Source organism: Rhinichthys klamathensis, unplaced genomic scaffold, assembly GCF_029890125.1.
Source record: "Rhinichthys klamathensis goyatoka isolate OS25496 unplaced genomic scaffold, OSU_Roscu_1.1 h1tg000258l_1, whole genome shotgun sequence".
Taxonomy (NCBI): Eukaryota; Metazoa; Chordata; class Actinopteri; order Cypriniformes; family Leuciscidae; genus Rhinichthys; species Rhinichthys klamathensis.
In genome coordinates, this window is record NW_026606780.1 from 81,353 (window position 1) to 104,335 (window position 22,983).

The 22,983-nt window shown below is 38.8% G+C and overlaps 2 protein-coding genes across 3 annotated transcripts; one reads left to right on the forward strand and one right to left on the reverse strand.

The window, feature by feature from the left end:
* Positions 1–1,566: 1,566 nt before the first annotated feature.
* On the forward strand, positions 1,567–15,729 carry znf710b (zinc finger protein 710b). Of its 2 annotated transcripts, none has more exons than XM_056267305.1 (5): positions 1,567–1,720; positions 11,471–13,000; positions 14,178–14,369; positions 14,454–14,625; positions 14,716–15,729. In XM_056267305.1, exons 2-5 carry the CDS (start codon positions 11,513–11,515, stop codon positions 14,892–14,894), a joined length of 2,031 nt encoding a protein of 676 aa, XP_056123280.1. In that variant the 5' UTR covers positions 1,567–1,720; positions 11,471–11,512; the 3' UTR covers positions 14,895–15,729. The 2 variants fall into 2 exon arrangements, with proteins under 2 accessions (XP_056123280.1, XP_056123279.1); XM_056267304.1 differs by lacking the exon at positions 1,567–1,720 and adding an exon at positions 10,008–10,222.
* Positions 15,730–16,105: 376 nt separating this feature from the next.
* wdr76 (WD repeat domain 76) lies at positions 16,106–22,874 on the reverse strand. The gene is made up of 15 exons (XM_056267306.1): positions 22,720–22,874; positions 21,967–22,128; positions 21,817–21,885; positions 21,632–21,724; positions 21,480–21,532; positions 21,167–21,278; positions 20,962–21,063; positions 20,806–20,846; positions 20,495–20,648; positions 20,123–20,278; positions 18,485–18,600; positions 18,293–18,388; positions 17,994–18,146; positions 17,616–17,669; positions 16,106–16,903 (listed from the first exon to the last, which is right to left on the reverse strand). The coding sequence occupies exons 1-15, from the start codon at positions 22,768–22,770 to the stop codon at positions 16,636–16,638; spliced, it is 1,680 nt and encodes a 559-aa protein (XP_056123281.1). The 5' UTR covers positions 22,771–22,874; the 3' UTR covers positions 16,106–16,635.
* Positions 22,875–22,983: the final 109 nt, after the last annotated feature.

A 22,983-nucleotide genomic window follows, 5' to 3' on the forward strand; every position in this document is an offset into this window, starting at 1 on the left:
AGAAAGGATTCTTTCACACATTCAGATATCAAGAGCTGAAATAATGTTCTGGCTTATAGCACAGTAACCACCTGTTAGTGTATGTGCTTGTGCACATGTACACAAGATACATACTTGTATATGTGTATAAGCAAGCTGTATGTTATAATTCCTGCATTCAGGACACATTTTGAGTCACAATGATTACTCCTTCTATGTGCATCCCGATGGGATGGAAACACTTGAAGCCTAATACAATTTCGGTAGGGTCAAACACACACTCACACGCTCAGTTTTCCAGCTTGGAGGTCCCAATGGTCACAGATGTTGAGGGGACATGATGCAATGCAAAGAAACAGATCTCTATCTCAGTTCAGATCAGCACTGACCCTGAGCAATAACTTCATGGGAATCCAGGAGAAAAAAATCCATCAAATTATAACATCTTAATTTTATAGCAAATTATAATATAAACTTTTATGAAACACTGTATAAATAAACTTGAATCAAATATCAATATTCAATGCATCAAAATATATTTTATGTGTGCTTTACCATTGTTTGACACTACAAATGGTTTACAGAAAAAAACACATCTGAAGCCAAATGTTCAGAATAAAGGTGAGAAACCTTTACCTCACTTATTCTCATTATGAACTTCTCCAACAAGCAACTGATCCACAATCATTTATGCACTTTTTATACTTCCACTAAACCCTTGCTTTGTAGCTACTGTTTTACTGTCACACCTAATAAAATCCCTGTACAAGCATGTAATTTAGCCAATATTGGCCAACTTTGGAACCGTGAATTACAGCACTTTACACTCATATTGCATTTTTCACACACTCAAACACGTCACAGAATGGGTCCTTTACCACCAGTGCAAATGGGAATAAGTAGGAGGCCATGATTGATAAAAGACAATATGCAAATTGGCCAGGATACCTAGGTTACACAATTGGACCCCCACAGACCACACACCCTTTTTTCAACAGCAATCATCATGTTCCCCAGGAGGTCTCCCATCCAGGAACTGGCCAGGCTCAACCCTGCGTAGCTTGAATGGGAAACCAGGGGAGAGTTGTAGAGTGATAGCTGCTAGCTTTTATTAGCTTTAATTTAATTTAAAAATGTTCCCCATTAAATACACCAATGTATTGTAATTTAAAATAAACTACTCCCATTTTATGAAGTAATTCACTATATATAATGACAGGGCGACCTCTTCTGTTTGTGCGAGAAACTACACATGCTGCTCTAGCGATGTATAAATAAGGGTAGTGAAGCGTCCTCTAACGTCCATTATATGTACAAGTCTTCCAATTATATATAAATTACCCAAAACAAAAATGCAAATTGAACACAGATACAGAATACACATACTGCTTTATGATTTAAAACTATAAATTCAGTGCTTTGAAAAGCATGTAATTTGGTCATATTTCTCAATTTCTGTAAATTTCTTTTACAAATACCATTGCCTGTGTTGCCAATGTTTGCATTAAATTCAAAAGGTATGGGCACATATTTGTGTGCCCATGAGCTCCATCATTTACTTGTGACAGCGAGGAGGAGCCCGGGCTGTTTATTCGTTCACGTCACTCTTTCTCTCATTCCCTTCTTCCTTCCTTCCTTCCTGCCGAACACAGAGAACCAGACCAGCAACAATTCAAACTAGAAAGCGACATTCAAATCTTCCAAAGTGTTTTCAACGTATACACCCGATTTTTGGAGCGTGGTAAGTTCGACAACGGTCCGTTCATTATTGCCATAGAAACAGAAAACGAAACTGATCGAATAGCCCCCGAAAAAAGGCCGACTGTCCCACTGTCTATCTATCCCAGCGAAACTCACCGATTTATGTATAACTGGCCTCAAAATATATTGTGCACTCTGAACTGGATGCTGATATTTACATTTCCGCTTTTCATCTGGCATCTACATTACGATTTGAGCTCGTATTTCCGAGGGAGCGATTCCGTATTTGGGTCATTTTATAGAGCCAAAATGTCGAGGTTTCTTTTTACTTCCACATTCTCTCATGGCACAAACAGATGGCGTCGGGAGGGGAATGGAGGGAGTGAAAAAGAGCCGCATAAACGAATAGAGCAGGCCACACTCGCCTTCGGTTAGCCTAGCTCACTGTTTGACCGGAACAAAACTTAAGACAGGCCCATCCCCGTGCAGACTGGATTCAAGTTTCCCTCTCTGAAGTTTCTTTTCACAACTCTTTACATTTGGACTAAATGTAGCTGGAGATGCTGAATAATGTGGGGAAGTTTTAAGATGTAGCTAGCTGGCTAGTGAATTTGCTTGGGATTTGTCGTGGTGTGGTTCATGGGTATTCGTTGCCATATTTATTTTAAAGATAGTGAGTGAATATATTAAACACCGATGATCACTGCGATTGTTTGCCTACATCTCTGAGCGCAGGTCAGGTGCATAATTGTCACGCATCTTCAGATCAGATGCTCTGCGTGCTGAAAGAAAAGTAGCTGTTTAGCTACTTTTACCATTTGGGTGACAGTTTGCATCTCATGTATTCAGACTGACCTTGCATGAAGCATGGTGTTTAAATGTGACTTTTGAAGACGATGCTGTCCAAAAATGAATGTATAGGACTATTAGGTGTATGATTTTGTTAAGTGATAGACCAATATGAAGATTTTGAATTAAATTACTATATTACCTACTTAAGATCTGTTCACACCAAGAATGATATTTATCACATGCAGGTGATATGTCGCTTTAAATGCTCAAGCTTTTTTTTTTTTCTCTTTCCAACAATATCATTAATTTGTGTCATTAAAGGCTGTTCACACAAAGAACAATAACTATAAAGTTTTATTAATCATTCTAAAGGCCTATTCACGCCAAGTATGATAACTAATGTTAATGATACAGTTTTAAAAATCGTTCTAAATGTAAAAGAATAGCATAGCCCACACTATAACTATAATGGCACAGATAAACGATATTGTTGGAATCAATTTCAAAATGATTTTTTTTTCTTGATGACGACCGATAAAAATATTTACAGCCAATCAGAATTCACCCGACTTTAGAGAGTTCGTGAATTTACAGTGGAAGACACGATGAATGCTGCGTGTGCTTATAATAAACAGTCCCTTATCGCTAATAGCTAGTTCCCTTTCAATATCTGTCTCTCAACGTTGCGTCATCTGTGATGCTTTGGGAAACAAGCTCCCGGCCCCTTCCATCTCATTTGGAGCGCCCGTTGAGGAAAGGCCGCTGTAGATATGGCGTCGTCTGATACAGTGGACTGGTCTGCCAGCCCCATAGATGACTCCGCTACCCACCGCAGCAACACTGATATGCGGACGAGGAGCCGTTCCGCGTGCTGTCTAAAGCAGTGGAGGAACTCAACGTGGAGTGATCCCTCATGTGGAACCAGAGCGCAGCAGGTTGGACGAGTAGTTCCTCCAGCCTGGCTACTGACCTCACCCTGCGGGCTACTAAGGTGAAAGCCCAATCCATCGGCCACATGAAGGGGAGTTTGGTTGTGTTGGACTGCCACCTGGCTGACTGTCAATAATGTTAAGGATGCAGAGAAAGCTGTCCTTCTTAACGCCCCTGTTAACCCCTCTGGATTATTTGGTTACTCGATGGAGTCCTTTGCGGAGCGCTTCACCAAGGCTCAAAAACAATCGAGAGTGATTAAACATTTAACACCAAAGCGTGCCGAAGACCCTCTTCCTTTTTCTCTCTCGCTCGTTATCTGCACAGCGCTCCTCATCCCGACAGCTACCGGTGCGTCCTAAGGACTCGTGGGGCCAAGCGTCATCCCTTCACGAAGCGTCAAGGTCCACACCTTTCGGGGAAAGCTGTCCCAGTTACTCAGTCTCGAAGAAGAGACTACTGCTTGAGATTCACTGTTTCCTTCTCACTGTCGCTGTAGCTGGATGCGTCACTTAGATAGAGTTATTTTAAGCGCTAAAATTCACCGCGTCTATCTCTTGTATTATTCGCATGCTTGGCCGTGTAAGTGCTTGTGAGATATTGTAATTAGGGCTTGAGCACCCTCCGCATACCACTGCGTGATTGGAGCACGTTCCCCATAGCGCCACAGATGACCAACGTTGAGATTACTGATGGTAATCTCTGGTTACTGATGTAACCTCGGTTCCCTGAAATGAGGGAACGAGACTTTGCGTTCATGCAGTGTTGCTACTATGTTTTTTCGCAAAACATTTGCGAACTCTGTCTCGTCTTCTGTCCAAATAGCATAGACCAATTTTCAGTTGGTAAACATGGTGACGTTTTTATGTGGGCGGAGCTTAAGTGGTGGCAGAACGATCCCTCTGGCCGCTTCACTAACGTAAAGTCTGCAAGTTTTGTTAGCTTGTTTTTAACAATGACTGGAGAAAATCCGATTTTATCTTAATGTGCAAGGTCACTCACTGTCCAGGACCACGATTGTTATTTGTAAAAGTTAATTTTAATCGGACGGAACCAGATTGGCTGACCCGTACACTCATTGAGGATCTGACAGGATTAACGTTAACGTTACCTCCGGTTGAGTGGCCTGACTTCTACACCAACCTGATAGAGAAACGGAGGGCATGTAAATCTTTAGATGCCTATAACTATGTGCTGAATGGTCATGTACAAGACTTGTGTGGTACGATCTGCAGTTCTGCCTAGCCAGCGCCGAGAAGACGACAATGTAAAGAGGGACATTACGGTGCAATTTTAATGAGGTGAATATTTCTAGAAATAAAAAATAGCAGATAAAGCATATTAATTTTTCATTGATTCTTGCACCCAACAACACAACAAGATGACATTTAATAATAATAAGAAGAATTTAAGATCCTTATTTTGTAGCCGAATCTGTGCTGGTTTGTATTTGCCGCCTCCAGTTTTCCCTTTGTTCTGCCACCAGCTAGCGTCGTGACGTAACTGTGACGTCGGCTGAAAATTGGTCTATAGCATGCTTCCCAATAGCATCACAGATGACGCAACAGGAGACAACCTAATATTTTTTTAATTATAGTTATCTTTGTAGTTCTTGTTCTTTGTGTGACAGGCCTTAATTCAACGATAATAGGGGAGTCCAAATCACAGCTATGGCGATAACAACACAGAGGAACGATATCATTGGAATCACTTATTTTTAAAAATCTGATGAACGAAAAAAACATTGACTGCCAATAAGAACCCACCCGACTTTAAAGAGCTTGAGCTTTTAAAGCAGCAGATGACATAACTGTCTGTATAATAAACAGAATGTTATTATCCGTTAGTGTCGATATAGTTATCGTTATTGTTATCTTTATAGTTATCATTGTTGGGGTGAACAGGGTATTGTTATAGATGAGTTTAGAACGATTATTAAAACTTTATAGTTGTCGTAGTTATCCTTCTTGGTGTGAATGGGTGGTTCACGTGCTTAAATCAGTTTCAAAGTCTTCCAACTCTATGAATTTTGAATAAATATCGAGAATATGTGTTTATTTAATTTATGCTGTTTAATTTACACTCATCTGTCACTATTTAAGTTGTTTATGTAAATAGCAATACTTATGTACAGTAGATGTATATCAGCAATTGGTCACTCTGCTATTCTGGTATCGGTCATTAAAAAACACATGTCAGTCTACCTCTGTTTTTTTTTTTTTTAAATGCGTATATGGTAATGAATAGGTTTGATGAGGCAAAGGATGGCAGAAGACGTAGGCCTACAGATGTTAGTTTTTGTTACACGAGGTGTGAATCGCTCTTATAAAGACAGTTGATGAGAGATGTGGGGTGTCAATTAGGCTATGCTCTATGAGGCATTTACCATTTCTATTATTTTTTTAATGCTGTAACACCCCGGTTTCCCTCTATCACGCACTCCTTAGTGACAATCAGCTGTGTTTCACCCAGGTATCTGTAGATGAGAATGATATTAGTGGTCTTTATTAGCATTATAACCTTCACAAATCTAAAAGTCAATCTTTTATTAAAGTAGCTCTACTTGAGATGTTTGGTTGGGACAGATGGTAGTTTCTAATTCTTGTATATACGTTTCTGCTTGCTTGATGTAATGCTCTATTATTATTGGTGTTGTTAAAATTTGGACTAAAAATACACCTTTTTTTCTTATAAAAAGAATGGCACAATTTGTAGATAATGAAGTGGTGCAGATGAACTTCATGTGCTATCATGCAACGAAGAGGCATGAAAGATAATAAACGACAATGGATGTACTATATTTGTTAAAAATATAGATGCAGTTGAGATTGTTTAAAGACTTTGCTACATGGGATATCTTCTATGTTGTAAGTCTTGCTTTGTTATAATGTAAACCTTATTATGTGATATTTATATAGCACAGCATAGGCTTGAATGACCTAGATGCTATTGGAAACATAGTCCAGTGATTCATGCCACAGTGCTCTTTATCTGGGTATTACAGCTACCTGCTGTACCTTTGCTGCTCTGAACACTCTCTAAATGCAGTCAGGAAAAGCAATCATTCCCTTTGTGTGGTCAAACAAAAATAGTTTCTGTTTGCATGTGGCCAGCATCTATATTAGTTTTAGATTTGAGACAACAAAGACAGTTGCAGAGGAGTAAAAATAGCAAATGAATGATTTTTCTTTCCATCATTTTCTAAAAACAAACAAACAAAAAAAACATGCTTATAGTAATACTTAAGTGTTGATAGAAGATTTTTAATGGAGATGCTATTGCAGGGATTGTTCTGCCTTTGTTATTCAAGATTGTAAAATCACAACTTAAAAGTAGTTGAGATGGTGGCTAGGCTAGTGTTTTATTTGTTGCATGCCTGCCTCTATAGAGTCTGTTTGTATTTTAGTTTAATTGGTTAGTTGTCCTTTGCTAGTGCTTTCATGATTTACAAAAGGATTCAAAACACCAGTTCTGCTACACATTTAGTCAAAACAGTTATCAGGCCTCTTATTGTGATCTGTCCTGTGACAGATGGGTTTAGCTCTACTGTAATCAGATTCAGAGAAATATGAATGGATTTGAAAATGTATATACATTTTTGTCAGTTCTAGTGTTGATGCAGTGTTAATGTTACATTTCTGTTTTGACTAGGCTAGAAATGCTAAACACTATTCGTATTAATTGCATATTAACTGTCAAAACATTGCTTATATCTGAATATATGATTTGTATCTTGTGATTGCCCTTGCTGAGTATTATTCAACTTCTTTGCACACTTGATTTCATAATATTGCTATTAATTTTAATTCATTACATTGTACCACATTCCTTGGTATATTACTAAGATGTGCAGACCTTTCTCAGTGGAGACCCTTTCAGTCTTTCTCTCTCTCTCTTCCTTCCCCTCCCCCAATGTTTTGAATTCTCTCTCTCCTTTTTTTCTTTTCCATTTGTTCTCATTAAATACCCCTACAACACACAGTTTACTTTTTATCTTTTCTTACTTTTTTCCTCCATCGTTCCCTTTTCATTCGATTCTCCCTTTTTCCCCATTTCTCTCTTTCTGTATCATTCCCCTCCCTCCTCTCTCTCTCTCTCTCTCTCTCTCTCTCTCTCTCTCTCTCTCTCTCTCTCTCTCTCTCTCTCTCTCTCTCTCTCTCTCTCTCTCTCTCTCTCTCTCTCTCTCTCTCTCTCTCTCTCTCTCTCTCTCTCTCTCTCTCTCCCCTCCCTATCCTGTTCTCTTTATCTCCTCCCCTCTCTCCCTCGATTGCTCTCGCCATTTGCTCTCTCACAATACCCCCCTCCCTCCTCACAGGCAAAGGCTTCTCTTCTCCTCCCTCATCCCTCCATTTTCTCTTCTTTCACAATCCTTCTCTCTCTCAGCCATTTTATATGGTGGTATGTACTTATCTTGAATCCATTAAAAACCAATACTCGCTTAATAATTGCGAATTAATGTAGAAATAAGGTGTAATTATATACCACAGTTATAAATTAACTTTAATCACTAATGAACAATGGGCCTCATTCATGAAACACAAGCAGAATGAATTTCTGTATGGAATGGTTTTACATAAATGACGTTTCAAGAATGGCTTTGCGAGCATTTCACACAGATTTGTTCTCCTTTCATGAATCTGAGTGCAAAGCCATATTCATAATTATGTGTATATATAGTTTTGTAATTAAACTCAAACTAAATAATGCACACTGATTAGTTGTGACTTTGGCTGCGTCCAAAATCTTAAAAATGGTGCCTTCGGAAGATGCATTCCATGGTAGGAACTAGGAAGGCATCAAGGCACGTCCAAATCCAAAGCTAGCTTCACTTCCTGTCTCCTGAGATACCTTCATCTGATCGATTTTTGAAGGCAGCATAGATGTATCCTTCGCTGTCTTTTGATATCCCACAATCCTGTGCGTTCCATTCTGTGACAGTTGAGCTAGAAAAATAAAGATTCCGCCTAAAAGTTGCGTTTGGTGGTCAGTTTGTGTGTAAATGTACGTTTTTGACCAACATTTTCCACTTTCAATGTAATTTCTATAGCGAGAAATCACTATTGTAGTAATTAAATATTCGCTTAGTTATCACAAAAGCTCTCTCCATTTTGTAGATCATTAAACTGTTATGCTGCCTCAGTAGTCTGTCCGAAATCAGTTTTGTGAGGTGTCAGTTTTCGTGAGTGCACAAACACTGCTTGGAAAGTCATTGTCTGATAGGGCAGCGAGGCTGCGAAGTCAGATGCCTAAGCTTTCGGACACAGCCTATATAGCACAGCTTCTCATACCTTATTGCTTAATGGTTTACTTATTGTGGTTTGAATTTGAGTGGATGTCATAAATTGCAGATCAAAATCGACATCCTGTAATTAATGATTTTGTCCATACCAAGTTTGTTTGTTGAAGCTGCGATGTAACAAATGTAGCAACAGATCTTTTCTTCTGTATTGTGATGGACATCCAAGTAAATTAGATTATCAAAAAGAAGTATGGTGGGGATTTGGTTCAATTCTTTGGTTGTTGATTGGATGGAGGCATATCTGAATGTGACCCTGAGCGTTGATTTTAAGAAAGGGGTGGGGTTTATGCAGACCAAATGATTGGAAAAGTCCAGCATGTGTCACCAGAGAAAAGTCTGTCATTTCATTGGAAGATCCAAGTCATGACATTCTGATTAAAAATTACAAGATAAAAAAAACATGCATGGATGAATCCTTCACAATGAATGAGATCAATAACATGCATTTAGAAAATAGATAGGGTGACTTTCCATTTCATACCATTCCATTCATGTTACATGCTTTATTTCACAGCTTCATTTTGTGTGCGTGTACCTGTATCTTTTGAATGTGTGACAATCACGTAACGTAGACTGACTCACATGGAGAGAATGCCATATAAATGTTTTTGAAGGGATATGAAGAATAGCAAAGCTTAAATGCATAATAACAGCTTGACAATAAAAAATGGATTCTCATATGTGAGATCATAAATACACATCACATAGTGTCTGCTGAGCATTAAAACAGACAAGCTGAACGCTCCTGTTTCTCAGCGCACAGGCCAAAAGGTCCTCGCCTGGCACAGACTCTCTCAGATGCATGTATGCTCTCTCAGCCTGCTAGACATTTACTGGAACCTGTCTGATGATTTTTTTTCCCTTCTGCTTATACGCTTATACATATCCATTTTGTACTCTTTAATTTGATCTCGTATCCGGATTGTTTTATAGAATATGTCTTCTGTATTTCTCTTAAAATACTTTCTTGCGGCTTGCTTCTGTTTTTACGCTCTGTCAAACACATCTTCTCTTTGTGTGCTCGCTGTGATGTACATGTATGCCCATACCTTTATGGCTGAGCTCACAATCTTTTCACAGCATAAATGTTTGTGTTCTCAAACGTGTTTCACAAGTGTATGAGTGAGACAGTTGGAAAGGCTAAGAGGAAGAGAAAGACAGAAAGAAAGAAAGAAAGAGAGAGAAAGAAAGAAAGAAAAAATGAAAAAGAGGGGGAGGGAGTGAGGGAAAAGAGCACTGTGTATGTGTGTGCTTGCGCCAAAGAGAGAGAGACAGAAAAAGAGAGAGAGGGGAGTGGGGGAGGGGAAAGCAGAGAGAGAAAAAGAGTGAGAGAGGAAAAAGAGAACACGCATACACAGAGAACAGAGAGAGAGTACGAGAAACACAGAGGAGAGAGTGTCTGTTTTGGTCCAGAGAACATATAATGTATGAAGGGGAGGGCAGCGGGTGAATTCAAACCTGTGACTTTGCCTCAGGATGAGATCTCTCAAACACCTGAAACCACAGACCAAGAAAAATGTGGTGAGTTCCACTCGCAACTGCTCCGATGCCTTCTGAGGGCTTAGTTTGTTTAGCAGATTGTTTGTGTATGTATGTGTGTGTTCACTAAACCGGATGGCCCAATTAAATGGCCTGATCAGATGGCACAACATATATTTGTATATATCTGAACCTGATTGATTCTTGTTTTTAATGACCACAATGTTTTATTTGCAGTGATTTTTTTTTAAATTATAATTTGATCAGTTTCTAAATTCGAATTTCAGCTGCTTTCAGTCTCCATTGTCTCTCTTACACCCTAATCCTTCATCTTGCCTGTCTTTAATTTTTTTCAATCTCTTTCTATTTCTTTCTCACTCTCTTTAATGCTTGCTTTCACTCACTCACTCACTCACTCACTCACTCACTCACTCACTCACTCACCCAGCCACTCTCTGCCCCTCCCTCTCTTTTTCTACTTCTCTTTCTGTTAACTCACTCGTTCTCCTTGCTGTCTGTCTTTCTTCCTTCTCTTTCTCTTAGTCTGTATAGACTTTCACTGTCCTTTTTAAAAATATTCAGTTGTTCTTGAAAGTACCCACTAGCAGTCATCATTACATAATTACTTTTGTTACATGATTTGCATGATGTTAGAGCAGAGTTTGGATTTTCTTAAGGTGTGGAATCCTCCTTAAAAAGGGACACCTGTCTGAGGGAATGAGGTTTTGTGAGTGAGATGGAGAGGTAGCAAGTATGAATACTAGACAGCGCTGACTGGGTTAACTAGTTTTAAAGCGAGAGTTCACCAAATAAATCTCATTTTTGTCCTCATTTACTGACCGTCACGTCATTCCAAATCTGACTTTCTTTCTTCTGTGAAACACACAAGATATTTTGAGAAATGTCTGTTTTTTTGTTCATACAATGAAAGTCAATGGTAACCAAAACTGTTTGGTTACCAACATTCTTCAAAGTCATACAGGTTTGGAATGACATGAGGGTGAGTAAATGACCATTTTTATTTTTGGAGAAACTACATTTAAGCCAATCAATGAATCAAAGGTGAATCTTTTTTTTTTTTACTAGTGGCACCAAACAGTTTGTTTGTTTTAACAAGCAGACATGGCAATATCGGTTCAGCCAATGGTGTGATAGTCATAATACCTTAACCACACAATATCTTTAGATAAAAGTTTGCAAATGATTTTAGGTAGTTTCAAAACTAATAGAGAAACTGGGCATGCAGGCCTACTAAACTTATCTGCATGTGCTTATGTGTGTGCTCTACAGGAGGAGAAGACACAGCGGCTGGTCAGATGTTATTCTGAGGCCATGCACCAGCAGATGGACGCAGGCACGCAGACAGACCCTGTAGTGGTCCTGTCGCTGGCCCAAGCTGCTGTGTTGGGACTTATCTCACAGAACGAGGTCTTTGGCGCCACCATCGCCCCCAACGGCTTCTATACCGGAGACCCCAAAGAGTCCCCCGCTCCGCCAGGTGAGAGAATGGACTACGAGTACGCCGACCAGCTTATAGGTGCCAACGGCGACTATCTTGGAGAGAATTTGGGTGAGGATGGGCACATGCACTCCAGCTGTGTTGAGAGAAGGTGGCAGGGGCAGCCTGAGAACAGCAAACCCCCTGTAGAGCACCAAGACATGGCGTTACACGTTAAAGGAGAGGTTGTGACTCCAGGTTTGCCCTCTTGCACTCACATGATGAATAGCATGGTGCCCAGAGATAGCATGCAGATGGTGGACCCCTCCAGCTACAGGGTCCTGCCCAAACCCCAACCCAATAACTGCTGCACCACCTGCGTCCGAGACCCCAAGAGTACGCATCCTCCGCCTGACCAACATTTACACCCTCATTCCCACAGCCACACACCTCATGAGGTGCCTTCACGCAACCGGAGCCACACACATGAAAAAGGAGTAGATGAGGTGAGCGAGGACAGGGACAACGGGAGAAATAGCATGGGGAAAGCAGGAAGCGGCGGCGAGGAAATTAGCAGCTATTTTCAGGCTAGTGAGGTTGGCTACGAGGGAGGCGAGATGGAAGGGGTCGGGGACTTCGATGAGAACAGTGAGGGGATGTTCTGGGCAGAGCCTGTGGAAGGGGAGGCACCCCGTGGCCGTCGTATCGACCGGCTGGACATCAACATCCAGATCAATGAGTCGTACTGCGTGGACGTTGGCGAGGGCTTGAAGCGCTGGAAGTGCCGCATGTGTGAGAAGTCGTACACCTCGAAGTACAATCTGGTCACGCACATCCTGGGCCACAATGGCATCAAGCCACACGCGTGTCCACACTGCGGCAAACTCTTCAAGCAGCCCAGCCACCTACAGACTCACCTGCTGACGCACCAGGGCACGCGGCCACACAAGTGCACCGTGTGCAAGAAGGGCTTCACCCAGACCAGCCACCTGAAGCGGCACATGCTGCAGCACACCGATGTGAAGCCCTACAGTTGCCGTTTTTGTCGTCGTGGTTTTGCCTACCCCAGTGAACTCCGTGCTCACGAAGTAAAGCATGAAAGAGGCCGGTGCCACGTCTGCCCGCAGTGCGGCATGGAGTTTCCTACCTATGCCCACCTGAAGCGTCATCAGGTGAGCCACCAAGGACCTTCCACCTTCCAGTGTAGCCAGTGCAACAAGTCGTTTGCTTACCGCAGCCAGCTGCAGAATCACATGCTGAAGCACCAAACGCAGCGCTCCTTCTCCTGCAGTCAGTGTGGCCTCCAGTTTCTTCAACTGCATCAGCTACGCCAGCACTCTCTAACACACAAGACAAACAAGCCTCAGACCCGCGCTACCAAGGTACAGAGACTATTAGTGTGTTTTTGAACAGCTGTATCAGGGATGGAAATTAACTTTTTTGTCCACCTGCCACTGTGGCTGGCATTCCAAAATCTACCAGCCACTCAATGTTTTTACCAGCCACTTTCTTGTTTTTAACCGACAATGTGTAACTGCATGTGAAAATTAATACTACAAGATCTACAATACTTAAGCCGTTTATTCGTGCCTCCTCTAAAAGTGTCCGGGTGAAACAGTATGCTACTTTTATTTACCTGCCACGTTGGCTGGTAGGTGATGCGAGTTTACCAGCCACAACACAAAGCTAATTTCCATCCCTGCTGTATATCCTTGCTGCTGTTGTATTGGTGTCTTTATGCTCTGTTATGGTGTGGTCCCATACTACGTGAACAATAATTTTATGATTTTCAGTACTGTAAATCAGCCATAGTTTCAATTATTGGCTATAATGGGTCATTCCAACTGCTTTTCAATTTAGATCATAATCTAGTAGTAACGTAAAGGGATAGTGATAGATTACGGTATAAACTTAACTAACTTATCTAACTTTTTTCTTTTGAATGTTTTAAAAGGAATAATTATATATTATCTTTCATAATGTACATTATATACTGTACATCATATTACATTACATTAGAATTATGTCTGTAAAATTATGTCTCAGTACAAAAAATACCCATCGAATGTTTTAGTGACTTACCAACTATTTATCTGACAGTTTGCACTTGTATTTTTCTGCCTTTATTCTTTCTTTCTTCCTTGCCTTTCTTTTTTCCTCTTACCTTTATTACAACCTCTTACTTTACCCTAATGTGATTTTAACAATCTACTATTTTCTTTAACTCCTCCCATCTCTCTCTCTCTCCTCCCTCTGGTAAAGGCCTCTTTTCTCCTTTCTCATCCCTCCGTTTTCAATTCCCTCTCAATTTCACTCTGTCATTTTCCTTTGAACAATGTCCATTGTAGCACAATATCTATCTAGCCAGCTTTAGGTGTAAACACTGCAGTAGAGTAGTTCAGTTGATACCATAACAAATAGTTCATATGTATGCTGATTGTTTAGACTAATTATTCACTGCTGTCATAAAATTCTAAATGATTTAAAATGTACAATTTGCATCAAACCTTTAGCAATTTAGCACATTTTAGTTGTTGGTTGTGCTTTTTTCCCCATTAGGGAACAAAGGGGTTTAAGTGTGACGTATGTGCCCGAGAGTTTACATTGTCTGCAAACCTAAAGAGGCACATGTTAATCCACGCCAGCGTCCGGCCATTCCAGTGTCACGTGTGCTTCAAATCTTTCGTCCAAAAACAGACGCTCAAAACTCACATGATCGTACACCTGCCTGTGAAACCCTTTAAGTGCAAGGTAAGACTTAAAACGCTCTTCACACCATCTCTTTGACACTTTCACCATCTGGTTTGTAAAGCTTTTTTGATTCATTTTCCACAGGTGTGCGGAAAGTCATTTAACCGAATGTACAACCTCCTGGGCCACATGCACCTCCATGCAGGCAGTAAACCCTTCAAGTGTGCATGCTGTTCGAGTAAATTTAACCTGAAGGGAAATCTTAGCAGACACATGAAGGTCAAACATGGAATGGACGTCTCTCCAGATGGACAAGGTGAGAAGAATACAACAGTATTTGATCAACATCCTCTAACATGGCAGTTAAATGTTTCTAATATAAATTTCGTTTTGTTTTTTGATACAGATGGCCCACCAGACATGGAGCCCCATGAGGACTATGAGGATGAGAACTTCAATTTTACAGCACCAGAGAATATGGAAAACAATGATGCACCGAACCTAACTAAGCTATCTGAAGTGGCCATCCAGGAACTTGACTATTATAATTTTGGGAAGGATGTGGGAAACTACAGTACAGCATAAAAATGTTTTGAATTAAAGTCAAGCTGAATAAATGTTAAGGAACCAAAAGGCCTGTGCTGGCCCTTATCAACCATGAGTTGATTGAGATGTTCCTCCATGAGAACCAATGCTCATCTTTTTGGAGTTGCAAATGAGCAGGTAGTTGGAGGCAATCTTGACCTCCTGGTTGATAGCCACTCCGGTTCTGTCTCAAATGAAATGGACCGATAGTTTGCAAAGAGTCCTTTAACTCTTTTCAGCTCGAACAAACATCAACGCTGTATTTTTAGAATGAAGTGGATCACATGGTTACATTAATACCCGATACATTAGCTTTGTGACATGCAGGTGCATACATGTGCAGTCTTGTTTAAAGTAATACACGCCGTCCTCCAATTATAATTTTGGTTGGGAATATGGAAATAGGAGGTGCATGCAGCCTTGTGGCCTTCATCGGTGTGGTACCTCAGAGCAGTCTGTTGTATTAACTTGTTATTTTCATTTATATTGCCTTCACTTACAGTAACTCAAAGAAACGCACCAAGAGATTTCTAGTGTAAAGGAAAAAAAAAACATGCAAGGCCCCTGTAAATGGTTGGATATCTGCATGAGTAGATAGGCTTGTGTGGGTAGTAAAGCAAAAAAAAAAAAAGTGAGCGTGTGCCTGGGCCCTATGTACCAAAGCTACAGCTCTTCATCGGGTACAGGACCATATGCCGCCCATTCCTGAGCACCACTACTGTTGCCAGAATTAAACTAATCTGAAGTGTGGTTTAACAACCTCTTGAGTGGAAAATTACTGTTCTTTTGTATTGATTTGCTATTTATTTTGCACTTTGAAAAAAATCGAATCATTGACTGTTTGAGTTCTGGTCTAACTTAAGGAGATAAAGCCTGTCACATCCGTAGTAAATTGTTTCTCAAGGCAACTCTGCAGATTCTTAAATAAACCTGCTTTTTTTTTTAAGTTTATATGTTTTGGAGTGAGTGTGTTAATGGATAATGTGCTAAATTGACTTTTAGATTGGAATATAAACTCTTTGCATTTGAATTCAGGATGAACGTTCATAAAAAAATACAGGTACAAATTACAATCAGCTACTGAATCACATGGGATTATTTTTAAAGAAAAAATAAATGACTAAGATTAGATTATTCAAGTCTTTATATCCTCTTCTTTAATATTACATGTTAAATGTTATAAGAACGAAAACAATGTCTTTTATATAAAACAACAATACAAGCAAGTGCTATGGTGTGTGTAAAAAAAAAAAAGGGAACCATAAACTTTCTTTGCATTTGAATTCAGGATGAGCATGTTCATAAGAAAATACAGGTAAAGAAAAAAGATGACAGAGTATTCAAGTCTTTATATCCTCTTCTTTAATATTACATGTTAAATGTTATAAGAACGAAAACAAACAACATCTTATATAAAACAACAGTAAAAGCAAGTGCTATGTTGTGTGAAAAAAAAAAAGGAAGCAGAAAACCAAAACTATAAACTTTCTTTGCATTTGATTTCAAGATTAGCATGTTCATAAGAAAATACAGGTAAAGAAAAAATATGACAGATTATTAGTCTTTATATCCTCTTCTTTAATATTACATGTTTAATGTTACAAGAACGAAAACCAACAACGTATTTTATATAAAACAACAGTACAAGTAAGTGCTATGTTGTGCGTATTAAAAAAGAAGAAGAGGGAAGCAGAAAACCAACACAATCAATTCAATAAACAGGTAAATAAATGTATTTCTCCTAGTTGATGAAACAGTCGGTAAAGATGTGCAGTTTCCCACTTGAATTGCCTCCAAGTAGAGTGTTCCTGCTTGGGTGGAATGCTGTGATGGAGCACACTGTGGTCAGGTGGTCCATGTTGCGAAAAGTGTGAAGGACACGACCACTCTCGTGATATACCTGAATTTGGCGAGGCCTGTCCACGCTGCCAATCACGAAACATTCTTGCTGCTTGGGGTCCCATACTGCACTCAGTTTGGACAACCACCGACCTGTATGCATGTTGTGCCTACATAGAAATAATTTAACAGGCTGTTACAATGGGCACCTCTGATTGATAAAAAAAAAAAAAAAAAAAAAAAAAAAAAAGGTTAACTAAAATGGTTCCAACATAAAAAATTGCATAATCTAGACATCTAGTCAGAATAAAATATGAACACATCTATAAAAGATAAAATGCACACAAAATAATGTATTGTTGCTACTGTTAATAACTGCATTTTAGTTTTTGGCATGTAAATTTATGATTTTGGCACCCACTTTGTGTAGGGTCTCAAAGTGTTACATATGATGCTTAGCTTATTTTTGCAGCCCTTTTTACGCTATGCAATTTTGATTTATTTTAAAACCGGTCTGTATCATGATTTTTGTAAAAAGACTACTGTTCAAAAGTTTTGGATCAGTAAGATTTTAATGCTTTAACACGTCTCTTATCACAACAGTAATATTGTGAAATAGTATTACTTTAAAGATTTTCTAATTTTCCATTTTATTCTTATCCATGTTGACAAACCGCTTAATATTTTTGTGGAAAACATAAAATGAATGCATATTTTTCAGGATTCTTTGTTAAAATGTTTAAAAAGAACAGCATTTATGTAAAAATGTAAAAAATATGCAAGTAAAAGTAATGTAAAACAATGTAAAAGTTACTGACCCCAATATTTTGAACAGTGCTATTTAACAGATGATTTTACACATATGATAACACCCATACTTACATAATTGATTTTATTACAGGAGTATTGCAATCCATTTGGGAAGTGTTGAATACCCTAAAACAAAATTGTAAAAAGGTTAATAAAACATTTGTATTACATTTTGTAATGCATTTCCAATTCTTCAGGCTCCAGCAGACCCTACAAGAGGATAGGTGGCATTTACAATTCTTGGAAGACTATTTTATAGTAAATTGCTTTGTATAGTTTAGAAATATAGGTAGTAAGGGGGAAAGAAAAACACACACGCAAAAATTAATACAAAGCCTATTCAACCTATTCTGGCACATAGCCATGATGCTCTGGCACCCTCTATTGGTACATTTGCAAGAAGATTTAATACAAGCACTTCTAGCAGTGCCGCTTGAGATCTCTGAGCACCTGATCTCGTTGTCCATGCAGGTGGTCAGAACTCTGTTGCCTGTGTGTGGGGAGAAAAAGGCACTGGAGACGCTGCGACTGTGACCGTTGAGTTCACAGACTGCTAGACTGTTCCTTCGTTTTAGATGACGCAAGTCATATATGTTCACAAAACTAGAAGGAGAAAAAGACAAACATAACAAAAACATACTTTTGTCTGCCGTGTATGTAATTTACTTGGCAACTTGTGAAACATCACGTTGATCATTATTTGGTGAAAATTAACTGAAACAGTCTAGTTGAGAAGTGTTATGTGATACCTGCTCTCTGCCACTACAAAGTAATGCTGTTGCACAGGATGGACATGAACACAGCGTATAGGTTTTTCAGCCATGGTATGCAAAGATTCATATACCCTGCAATCACACATTTCCTTTATATAATTTACGATGTAAATACTTATTTGTATGGGGTATTTAGGTATAACATTTATGTTGACATTTCGATCTCACCCAGGAGTTCTACGGTCAACAACAGCAACATCTCCATTCCATTCACCGAATAGTAAAGTGGAGCAGTCCTTTGACAAAAAGTCAAAACTTTTCAGGCCAGAGGTTGAGCGATACACCTGGGTACAAAACAGTAGTTATCTTTAAAGTGTTGTAGGCTGTACATCTGTAAGATGGCACCAAGAAACAGGATCAAAAAACAGATATTGTATGGTAAGATGATTTACTAGGGATACACTAATGTGTGTAAAAAAAATCCAATATCTTCAAAAATACAAATTTCAATATTTTGTCACTTTTCTCTTTCTCATGCTTGTAGCCAATATGCAATATTTTTGTCATTTATACACTACCTTTTGGGGTCAGTAAGATTTTTAAAATATGTTTTAAAAGAAGTCTCTTATCCTCACCAAGGCTGCATTTATCCGATCATATTTACAGTAAAACAGTAATACTGTTAAATAATTTGAAATAGAAACCCTTTGTAACATTATAAATGTAATTCTATCAATTTAATGTGTCCTTGCTGAATAAAAATATAAATTTCTGTAAAAAAAACAAAATCTTACTGATGCAAACTTTTGAACAGTATGTGATGTGCAACAACATGCATTGAATCCTTCAAATAATCAATTACACACTGTGGTATATATACATGGACAAAGACTGTAGCTTGACTACACAAAAACCTACTATAGCAACTTGCTCAATGGTGCATCAAATATCACACAATAAATGCGTACGACTATAGGGTTGGGAATCGAAAATCGATTCCACTTCTGGAATCAGATACTTGTTATAAAATGAACACTTTTAATTCCTCTTATTGATTCATTTGTGTGCATTTTAATGTTATTTTAAACCATTCAAGCGCAAGAAAAATCTCACGCTGTTTTCTGTGCTGTGCACACATCCAAGGAGCGCACAGAAAGCCGCCTCTCATATAGTGCGCAAAAACTGAGTTCTTTCGCGTCTTCTTGCACTTGAACGGACAAATACACACAAAATGATGTCGTCGTAAACAGTCAGTTTTGTCTTAAGTGAAAGTAAACAGTTGAGAAAGAAAACACGTGTAACAGTAAATTGGATCCGTGCACTGAGTCTTAAAGTGACAGCAGCCCAACATTCCTGCTGCCGTCCGTGTAATTAACATTAATTAACACTCACCGATCTTGACTGAATAACTTTTCTATCTATATTTGTAATGTATATTCTATTTATAAAGCGCAGTTATTTTACATTTGATTACAGTTTCTGTACCTGAATACAACACCTACCTGAAAATCTGAAAACACTGTTTATTTTATTTGTATCGTTGTTCAGTTTTATTTATTTGTGCTTTTGCTAGTTTATTATTTATTTATATTAGTTAGGCTAGTTGGTTTTGCTGTGGTATTTTTGTTAAAACCATAGGCAAAGTGTTCTTAAGCCTATTGATTTTTGTTCATGGTATACAACTGCAATTCAATATTTTGCTAAAAGTTTTTTTTAATTTATTTTTTATTTACCTTATTGGAATCAAAGCTATGAATCGATAAGAATCGAAATCGATGAGCAGAATTGGAATGGCTTAAATTCAAACGATACGCAACCCTACATATGACCAGTGTAAACATTTCAAAGACTGGCTGTAATTTTCACCTCATCAAACACAGCCTTTTCCAGGTCCATGCTGCGTGCAGAGCCATCATAGCTGACTGTGATGAGGTTGCAAGGGTGAGATGAAAAGGCCATGCTGGTAATTGCACGAGAGTGGGGTTCAAAGCAGAGTACACCATCATCGCCCCATTTAGCATCCTAAGGGAAACACAGTTAACATTGAACCTTATGATAGGCATAGCAGAGAAAATCTTGGAATAGCCATTAGTCCCTTAATCACATTCCCACTATCCAACTTTCACAAACATCTCTCCTTTCCCACTATCCAACTTTCACAAACATCTCTCCTTTCCCACTATCCAACTTTCACAAACATCTCTCCTTTTTATCACCCCCAGTAAACTGTTATCTCACTGGCTTCCAGAGTCCCAGGTGGCCGAACTTGTCTCCTGCTGCCATGAGCAAGTTAGAAGCGGAGGGGTGAAAAGCTGCTGAACAGACCCGACCTTTCACAACTTTCACCACACAACCTTCATCAATGGATAATTTCTGCAGCACTTCTTGGTACCTGAAAAAAATATGATATTACATTAAAAAAAAGGTGATACATTCTCATCGCGTATATTTCTACTAATTACTAAAAGATTGACCTCATCTGAAACTGACAGAAGAGACACCAAAATGACATGCATAAATAAACACTCTCTTTTTGACATGTTACTCACGATTTCAAATCCAATGTTTCTGTATCTCGTTTTAATGGGACCTATAAAATATATAAATCATACAGATTTTGGGTTAATACGTGATGCACAAGTAATTGGAATATGACCAAATTCCGAATAATATAGGGGTGTTCTTGTGCATGTGTAAACACTGACCTCATTCCAGAGATTTATTAGATCTTCAGGTATCCTGACATATTCCTCCAGGTTGATTGGATCCAGTGGTATTGGTCCATGGGCTTTTTTAACTATTTTTTCCTGAAATAAGGTCACATTTGTTTAATTTCAGATCCAATCATTTCATACTTTTTTGTCAAAATTGTGTTAAAATTGAATATTAACACTTTAAGTTGTTACTTACAGGCTCTTTGGCTGTAGAAGGGGTCATTTCTAGAGTAACAGCTGTTTGAGGACCCTTATTCTGTAATCGCAGTGACTTGCGAACAGGGAACATCTCTGTTTCTGTCTTTTCCCTAAATTAAATCATTTCTTTAGTTAGTGAGACTGTGGAGTTTTTGACCTTTAAACATTAGGAGTACTTCAACTGAAAATTAATACAATTTTATATATATATATATATATATATATATAAAATACAATTATATTCAAATAAATATTATTTATTATATACTTTTTTTTTTTTGCCATTTTGAAAAGTTACTATTAATAGTTACTTTTTCAGGCCTTTCAGAGTAGGTTTTGGCTTGGGTCTCAGAGCTTCAGAAATCTGCAAACAAGTACCAATGTACTAATTAAGTAAGTCAAGGGCATAAAGTAAAGCAAGTTTTATGTTGAAAAACTTTCCTGCCTCACTACAAAGTTTTACCTGCGTCAACTTCAGGGAATTGAGGAAGGCCTGGTTCTGTCGGATATTCTCCAGTCGCTCCAGCTCATATTCAGACAAACCCTCACGATAACCCTGTTTGAGATGAGAGAAAAGGTGGATTTTGCCATTCAGATGGAAAGTGGACATTTTGGCTGTAGATGTGATCGTGTAGTGTTTGCACTTACTGGAAGAAATTCTGTGTCATTGTCTGCTTGTGTCTCTTGAACATTTTCTTCCTCCTCAATGTCATTTTTCTAAGATAATATGTAATAGTCAATATACATGTTCACAAACACAATTAGTGCTTTAATGTTCCATAAGGGACGTCTCTTTACCTTTCTCTTGACTCCCTTTCTGGTGTTTTTCACCTTAGACCTAAATGTTAGACATTTTGGGGATAAAATTTGTTTCTTTTCTTGTTTTTTTCTCTCTCTGATTCGGCGGGAAGTCCGGCGTACTGGTTCGTCCATTCCAGGGTTCTGAGACGGTGTCCTCTCCTAAAAATTATAAGTTTTACGTTAAAAAAAAAATAATCCTGTCTTAACGACCAGCATGTGTCTGCGCCCTGTGTCATACAGGGGACGCTATAATCACTGCATTGGACTACAGGAGTTTCTCAACGAAAACAATATAAACACTGTCTACAACACTGACTGACCGCATCGGTTTTATTCTTCCTTTACAGTACTTAACTTTATTTTCTTCCAAATATAATAGGCTTCGCTGTTGTTCAGTGCCTCGTAACGTAAGCAATAAATAATCGAAATAACGGTTAAACCGGTTTCAATATTCTCATCTCGTCGTCAGGAGAAACAAGATGCATTGCAGTTCTATCTTGCGATAATTTACCGTGTCGTAACTATTTCTCTATCATAGCGGGCCTAAAGTTAAAAAGTGTAACTCGGGTTTGCTTCGGCCATACGTGTGAATCAAACGTCAATTACGCATTCGAGCTACACGAACAGTGCACTAAATAAACGGTCTCTACTCTCTATAATGTATGCAGATAATGGCAAGATACTTATGACATACAGACTAGTTAAGCACGTGCTTTAAGTCTGGAAGTGAGAAACGGGACCGCACCTCACCTGTAAACGTTGCATCGTCTTTAAACTTATTTCACTTTTATCTGCATCCATGTCTATGCAGGTGAAGTTATTCAACACACTTCCTTTGAATCACGCTGCTGTTATGAAAACTCCCGCGTTACTTACTGACCGGTTTTGTAACTGCCCCCGCCCCTTTTGTTATGGCACTAAAATAGTGAAAGTTGATTTGATCATCTCTGAAGATCATCTTGATATTCATAATCTGGGTGGTGTTTTAATGTGCCCTCGTGACGTTTCATGTTT

Bases quoted from the DNA above. Each gene is read 5' to 3' on its own strand.
- wdr76 (XM_056267306.1), bottom strand. From the start codon at position 22,770: ATGGATGCAGATAAAAGTGAAATAAGTTTAAAGACGATGCAACGTTTA. The intron at 21,725-21,816 runs GTAAGTGCAAAC...CATCTCAAACAG, and splicing joins ATGACACAGAATTTCTTCCA to GGTTATCGTGAGGGTTTGTC. The intron at 18,389-18,484 runs GTGAGATCGAAA...GTGTGATTGCAG, and splicing joins GTTGACCGTAGAACTCCTGG to GGTATATGAATCTTTGCATA.
- znf710b (XM_056267304.1), top strand. From the start codon at position 10,178: ATGAGATCTCTCAAACACCTGAAACCACAGACCAAGAAAAATGTG. The intron at 10,223-11,470 runs GTGAGTTCCACT...TGTGCTCTACAG, and splicing joins CACAGACCAAGAAAAATGTG to GAGGAGAAGACACAGCGGCT. The intron at 14,370-14,453 runs GTAAGACTTAAA...CATTTTCCACAG, and splicing joins TGAAACCCTTTAAGTGCAAG to GTGTGCGGAAAGTCATTTAA.